The sequence below is a fragment of the Gekko japonicus genome, unplaced genomic scaffold, assembly GCF_001447785.1.
Source record: "Gekko japonicus isolate JY-2015 unplaced genomic scaffold, Gekko_japonicus_V1.1 scaffold1179, whole genome shotgun sequence".
Lineage (NCBI taxonomy): Eukaryota > Metazoa > Chordata > Lepidosauria > Squamata > Gekkonidae > Gekko > Gekko japonicus.
The window spans coordinates 381,368-389,202 of NW_015160875.1; the positions used below are offsets into that span (position 1 = coordinate 381,368).

Sequence of the window (7,835 nt, forward strand, 5' to 3'; positions counted from 1 at the left end):
GGTCAACAGTGGGAGGGCTTCTAGTGTCCTGGCCCCACTGGTGGACCCCCTGATGGCACCTGGTGTTTTTGGCCACTGTGTGACACAGAGTGTTGGACTGGAGGGGCCACTGGCCTGATCCAACACTGACTTCTCTCTTCTGTTCTTATGGGAAACCCACAGAGTCCCCCTGTCCACAGGCCGCCTTGTGACTTTTTGTTTCTCTTGCAGCGTTTTTCACAGAGACCCCCCATGACATGACTGCCCGGGCCGGCGAGGACGTGGAGATGGCGTGTTCCTTCCGGGGCAGCGGCTCCCCTTCCTATTCACTCGAGATCCAGTGGTGGTATGTGCGCACTCACAGAGACTGGACAGACAAGCAGAACTGGGCTTCGGATCAGGTACCAACTCCCCCCCCCCCCATATCCACCCGCCTTTCTTTCCCTCATCTCCCTATTTTACAAGAAGCTTGACTCATCCCAGGGGCAGATGCTGTGAGCAGATCCCATGTCGGAAGGAGGTTTTTCAGTGAAAGAATCATGTGGGGTCCCACCTGGCGCCTCTTCCTGCCCCAACCAAGGCTCCCTCTAAGCTACGGAGTCTTGTGAGCAAAAATTCCACTTTGTGAGCTACTGGCATTAAAGTGGTGAGCGGGGTCCTTGATGAGGGGGAGGGGGTAAGCATTCGTAGTGGAGACCACATTCAAGCCTCCATAGTCGGTGCACAGTTTCAAAACACCCCCCCCCCCGTCCTTTTTTGACAGAGTTTGACATCAATACCTGGGAAAATTCTAGAGCAGATTATTAAACGCTCTGTCTGTGAGCACCTTGAATGGAATGAGTTAATAGGGAGTAGCCAACATGGGTTTATCAAGAATAAGTCATGCCAGACCAATCTTATCTCCTTTCTTGACAGAGTTACCAAAATGGTTGACTCCGGCAATGCTGTGGATGTAGTGTATCTAGATTTCAGTAAAGCATTCGAGAAAGTTTCTCATGATATCCTTGAGGATAAGCTGGTTAAGTGTGGGCTGGATGGTGCAACCGTTGGATGGATTCATGGTTGGTTGAAAAATCGTACCCAACGAGTGCTCGTAAATGGCTCTACGTCTACGTGAAGGGAAGTCTCGAATGGAGTGCCACAGGGCTCGGTCCTAGGTCCGGTGTTGTTCAATGTTTTTATAAATGACCTGGAGGAAGACATAGAGGGGATGCTTGTCAAATTTGCAGATGACACGAAGCTGGGTGGGATTGCTAATTCTGAAGAAGATAGAGTCAGGATCCAAAATGATCTAGATAGGCTGGAACAGTAGGCTGAGACAAATAAAATTAATTTCAATAGAGATAAGTGCAAAGTCGTACACTTAGGTAGAAAAAATCAAAGGCACAGATATAGAATGGGAGGGACTTGGCTTGACGGCAGCACATGTGAAAGGGATCTGGGTGTTCTGGTTGATCACAAGCTAAACATGAGCCTGCAGTGCGATGTGGCTGCGAAGAAAGCTAATGCGATCTTAGGATGCATTAACAGAAGCCTTGTGTCCAGATCACGGGAGGTGGTAGTTCCGCTCTATTCTGCTATGGTCAGGCCTCACCTGGAGTCCTGTGTCCAGTTTTGGGCACCACATTTGAGGAAGGATGTTGACAAGCTCGAGCGTGTCCAGAAGAGGGCAACTAGGATGGTGAGAGGGTTGGAATCCAAGTCTTAGGAGGAAAGGCTGAAAGAGGTGGGTCTGTTTAGCCTGGGAAAGAGAAGGCTTAGAGGGGACAGGATTGCAGTCTTCAAGTATCTGAAGGGCTGTCACGTAGAAGATGGAGCGGATCTATTCTCTCTTGCTCCGGATGGCAAGACTAGATGTAATGGGTGGAAATGACAAGGGAGTCGATACCGGCTAAATATCAGGAGGAACTTCCTAACTGTCAGAGTGGTTGAGCAGTGGAACAGTCTGCCTCAGGAGGTGGTGGATGCTCCTTCGCTGGACATTTTCAAGCGGAGGCTGGAGGACCCTCTTTCGGGTATGTTGTAGAGCTATCTTTCGGCTCTGCTCCTGCAGAGTGCAGGGGGCTGGACTAGATGACCTGCAAGGTCCCTTCCAACTCTGACATTCTATGATTCTATGATTCTTCCTGAAGAAGACGGGGTCCGCAAACGGGGATGACGCAGGGTGAATGAAACCCCGAGCCAAATTCTTGTCAATAAACTTTCGCAACTCCTCTTTCTCCCTGGGGCTCATCGCATACAGTTTCCCTTTAGGCAACTTGTGCCCGGGGATCAGTTCTGTAGCACAATCCGTGTGCTGGTGGCCTGGCAATTCACCAGCTTCTTCCTCCTCAAAAACCCTAGCCAAGTCCCAATACTCTGGGGGAAATGGTGTCGAACTCCTCCCTGGCTAGGCACGCTCGTACCCGGTTCATCTAAAGGAGGGGGCCCCCACCCTGCAGACCACTCGTGGGCCTGACACTTGGGAGAGATGAATTGGACCTTGCCCTCGTCCCACAGGATGTACAGGTCGTGGTCGTGTAGCCACGGGCTGCCCAACGCCAGGGGGGATTGCACTGCTTGGGTGATGACAAACGGTTGGTGTTCCCAATGGCCTCCCGCCCCAAACCGTAAAGGCACAGTCTCGTACATGCAAGGTTCTTTCATAGATGACCCATCCATCTGGGTAAGAACAATGGGATCCTGGAGCTTCACTACCTTGGCTCCCAGCCCCATAACCAGGGAAGGGTTGATTAAGTCCCCTCCACCCCCAGAGTCTATCAAACCCCATACCGGGACATGAGTCCCGATTTAAGGATTCATTATAGTCACTGTAGTGTATTCAAAGCTGCCTTGAATGCATGATGTATGTGAAACATCTCATTGACTTGTAATGTTAAGCTTCATCCTGGGCTAGGATCCAAAGACATCCAATGGTATCGCTAGCCCAGGAAGTAACAAGCCAATCACTTCGCAGCAAACTTCCTGAGCGGGAACGGCCATGATTGGTCCTTATGTGAACAACCTTATTGGTTGGTATGTGCACAGTGGGCGCGGCTACATTAGCCGGGAATGTTTAAAAGCAGGGCAACTGCAATGTAAAAGCTGGACTGTGATGTTCTGGCTATCAGATGTTGATCCGTGTTGGAGTTGTGTTCGAGTGGAAGAATAAAGTTGTGTTCTTTGCTGAATCACTCTTCGACTGCTTTGTTAAGTGAGCGACTTAACAGTCACAGTCAGAAAGAAGAGGGGAGGGATAATTGCTCACTGTCTTAGGGGCCTCGGGAGTAGGGACCTGCTGCTCTGCGCCGCTCAGAGCAGGTCCTGCCCTTTTCCCGCCGGCTCGTCTTCTTCATTGCTACTCATGAGTAGCTCCTCCGCAGGAACTTCAGCTTAGAGCACCCATTGGCACTTCGGCTGGGCCACACTCTTCCGTGCTGGGGTGTCCACCCGCTTCTTCTCTGACTCCTTCCTGGGTACCGTCAGGGCTTCCCCTCCCGGGCAGCGGCAAAGTGACCCGCTTTGCCACATCTCAGGCACAAACTTTGCTTCGTGCGCTGGTCCCGCAAGCCCTCTTTGGATTTAAGGGGTCTTGGTTTGACCGTTGGTGGTCTGACCTTTCCCAGGGTGGCTGCGTTGTCTATGCGGATGGTCCTCGGGCGGTTCTCCATGTCGGCTGCTTCCCGCATCCAGGCGTGGAGGGACACCAGTTGAACACTACGCAGGACTGTCTCGTGAATCTCGGGGTGCAGACCTAGCCGGGACTGCTCTGCCATCACGCCATCCGGCCAGCCCTGGATCTCCGCGGCTTGCTTTCTGAACGCCTCAGTGTATTCACGCACCGTCTTCTTACCTTGCTTAAAGGTGCACAAGTAGGCACGTGCGTGTTCACTAGCATTCGGGTCCTCATACTGCGCCCAGAGAGCCCACATGAATTCATCCACTCGCTCGAGTTCGGGACCCTCCGAATTATGAAGGCTCACGTACCAGTCTGCTGCCTCATCACAAATACGCGAGGCGATGTAGTCCACGCGCCTCTCTTCGGTGGGAAACAGATGGCCCCAGTTGGTGATAAACTTCTCCGCTCGCACCACGAAGAACGCCAGCTTCTCAGGCATCCCATCGAACGTGGCATCCAATAGCTCAGTCGGCTTATGTACCTCCGGCCCATCTCGGGGTCGAGGCTCCGGCGCTTGGTCTCAAGGGGGAAGGGGGACTGGCAGAGCTGGTTGCCGCCCCGGAATCCCCGGTACTGCCAGCACTCCTGGGGTGGGTTGTTCCGGTTGCTGCCGTTTCTGGAGACGGATTTCATGCTGCACCACCTTGGCTACAATCTGTGGGATGCTCAGAAGCGAGTCTTCCACTCGTTTCATCATGTCTCCATAGGACCTTTCCAGTAATTCCAACCGAAGGCCCATGAAATCCTTGTCTTCGCCCGGCCCGCAACGCACTGGCTCTCTTTCCTCTTGGAGCCACAGCCCTCAAGGCTGTTCATAGTGGCTCCCTCAGCACAGCCCTGGAGTAAGCATCCACGTCTCCTGGGTGTCTGCCTTGATCTTGCCCCATCGCGGGCCACGGAGGGTCGTAGTCACACGCAGCCTCGTTCCCCCCACTGGCCCGAGTGGGAAGACATCCGACTCATCACCCAGGTCCTGGGGTAGGGTCCTTGTGTTGGGTATTACAAGTTGAAAACACTCAGTATATCTGGGGTTAAATGTTTGTTTATGTTACTCACAGGAAGTCACATGTTTACAGGTCCTGGGGTAGGGAGCTCAAGTTGGGTATTACAAGTTGAAAACACTCAGTATATCTGGGGTTAAATGTTTGTTTATGTTACTCACAGGAAGTCACATGTTTCTCATGTAACCAATGTTCTTTAGCTGTAGGAAGCCCGGGAATTTTCACCCTGATCTAGGAATTTGATTGGGACTAAAGTGTCAAGGTGTATTAGATTTTATGGCTTCTCTTCCCATCTTTGTTTGGTGTTCTGAAGAAGAAGAGTAGCCATAATCTCTCTCTTCTAGTTTTGTCTTTGTAGAGTAAGGATGTAGCCGATTTTGCTCTGTTGTTATTTTCATCCCAGTTACCCTTCCCATGCTAGAATTTAGTAAAAACTTTATATTTTAATCACACATGGACTCTGAATCTGAATTATTTTATTCCGGGACTGCTGGACTATCTTATCTCTGCTAAATACCATTTTTTCAATATCTCACTATCACCCAACAGCTCGGCACCATTGGGGGGAGGGGCTGTGGTCGTCGGCACAGTCCCTTCGGTTGTCACCGGGAGCGGTTCTTCCTTGCCATCGCTCATCTCGGTTAAGAAAGATACGGTTCGAGGGAAAGATGGTTCCTGACAATCTGTCAGGTTCGATAGTCAGATCACACCACACAGCACTTCATAAGAAGTATTCTGTTTATTGGTAGTTCATAACTATGACACGTGAACGTTTTTTGTCAGGAATGGCACCCAAAGTTACAGTCATTTCAAAGCACACACCCCTCCATTACAAGCATAAGCCAATAAGCATTGTGCATGGTCCCGCGCGCGAGAGAGAAAAGTGAGCGGGAGAAAAGTGAGCCGTTCGTTCCCAGGAGGTCAGGAGCAGCGGGAAGCCCAAGGTCAGAAAAGCATACACAGGTAACAACCCAGACAGGAGACATCCTTAGTGTACCAGGAAGGAGGATCACTCCCCACACATTCCAGAGACATGGCAGTGCTAACTGACACTCCCCTCCCCAAACCTCACCCTCTCCAGGAATTTCCCATTCCAGAGCTGGCAACCCTAATCCACAATGGCGAAGGCAGGAGTACAGGCAGCTGAGTGTGTGTGTGGGGGGGGGATAAATCCATCGGCATGCGTCCCATTTTTCTCTCCCCTGCCCTTTTCACTGCAGCCACGTTGACGCGCCTTCTGGCAGGGAGTCTTCTCGGCCGCTCTGGGTCCACGTCTGATGCTCTGCCAAGGCTCTGGGTCAGGGCGAGAGCTGATCTCTATGAGCGTCTCGTGGCTGTCCAGAAGCCCCAGGGGAGGGTTTGCACGCAAGGCCTGACGGGAGAATCCCGTCTCTAATCCCCCAGCGGCTGAGCTTTGCCGGCTGGATGCCTCTCTGCCCACAGAGAGGACACTCTGGCCTGCTTTAGGAAAAGGCGAGAGGTTCCGTAGCTCAGGGGTGGAGGACGCAGTATACCTGCCTGGCCTGCCTTCCTACCAGGCCTGTAGAAAGGATTCCTTTTAATTCAGGGGGCCTTTAAATAAGTTAGGGGCCACCCCACACAGACACCCCCAACACACCCCCAAGGGAGCGCCACAAATAAAATTAAGAAATGGAAGTCAGGCGGCCTGGGCTGGATGGGAAGTGGGGGGGCATTGGCAGTAAGTCAGGGGGCTGGGCCCCAAGATGACCCAATGTAGCTACAGGCGTGCTTCCCACCCTGTGTGGGGCACCCTTCCCGCCCGCCACTTGCCCGCCCGCCAGGTGGCCAAGGCTTCTGCAATCCGATACCATCAGCACACACACAGAGAGATACACACACATCTGCCTTCCAGCTCCCGTGTTCTCTGCCGCTTCCCCACTTGTCTTCGGCTATCTTCTGCTCTTCCCCTTCCTCTCCCCTGATAGCCGGCTCAGCAAACAGCTCTTTATTTTCCACTCTCTGCTCACACAGAGATAAGGCCAAGGTGCCTCTCATTATTTTTAATGAGGCTTTACGTTTGGGCAACGTGTTCCAGATGGGTGCCGGTAGGGATTGTCCCCACCCCTAATAATTGTGGCCATAGGTTAGGGATAAATGAGTAACTGTAGCCGCTCAGAGACCCCTTAGGGGGTTAGAGCGGGGTAGTAAGCTGAAAGAAATAAATAATAAATAAATGGTGTGCCCCATCAGCCAGGGGACGGAGGGAGGGACGTCAGGGTCCCCCAAGCGGAGCGGCAGGGTGGGAGGGCCTGGGATGCTTTGCCGTGGGCTGTGGACCCTTGGGGGGGGACACATCCACTCCCTTTTCTCTGGCATCACGGGACATCTCGAGTTAACTATGGGGCCAAAAGAGGAGGAGGAAGAGAAGGAGGAGGTTGGGTTTCTACCCTGCCCTTCACTTGGAGTCTCAGAGCGGCTTACAATCTCCTTTCCCTTCCCCTCCCCACAACAGACACCCTGTAAGGTAGGCGGGGCTGAGAGAGCTCTTTCGGGAACTGCCCTTGAGAGAACAGCTCTGACAGAACTACGGCTTGCCCAAGGTCATACAGCAGCTGCAAGTGGAGGAGTGGGGAATCCAATCCGGTTCTCCCAGATTAGAGTCCACGCACTTCACCACGACACCAGACTGGATGACTAGGCCCTTACCCCATAGATTGTGAGGCGACTGGGGGTTTGGCCATCAGAGGATTCGAGAGAATGCGGTAGAGCTTTTGCACTACATTGATTTTGTTTCTGTCCTGTTATCCTCTCTGGTCCAACAGGCTTTGCAGGGTTTCGGAGTGCAAGAGACATGGAATGCCTGTTCAGTCCAAGAATTGATCTGTTTGGTGTTTAAGAGCGGCAGACTCTAATCTGGGAGAACCGGGTTTGATCCCCCACTCCTCCACAAGCAGCTGATGGTGTGACCTTGGGTCAATCACAAGTTCTCTCGGAGCTGTTCTCTTACGAGCAGTTCTCTTGGGAGAGCTCTCTCAGCCCCGCCTACCTCACAGGGTGTCTGTTGTGGGGAGGGGGAAAGGAGATTGTAGGCCACTCTGAGACTCCTTTGGGTAGTGAAGGGCGGGGTATAAATCCAATTTCTTCTTCTTCTTCTAACAGTGGTGACTCCCAACTCTTCTGCACCCGAGCCACACACATCGGTACCGTGCTCTGCCCAGCATTCCTGGGGAAGAGCG

General features: G+C 52.5%; 1 protein-coding gene across 1 annotated transcript in view; it reads left to right on the forward strand.

The window, feature by feature from the left end:
• Positions 1-7,835, forward strand: part of VSTM2L (V-set and transmembrane domain containing 2 like) — a 131,111-nt gene that overhangs the window by 84,464 nt on the left and 38,812 nt on the right. Inside the window, 1 exon segment of the mRNA XM_015422788.1 lies at positions 211-380. Coding sequence (XP_015278274.1) covers positions 211-380 — 170 coding nt within the window.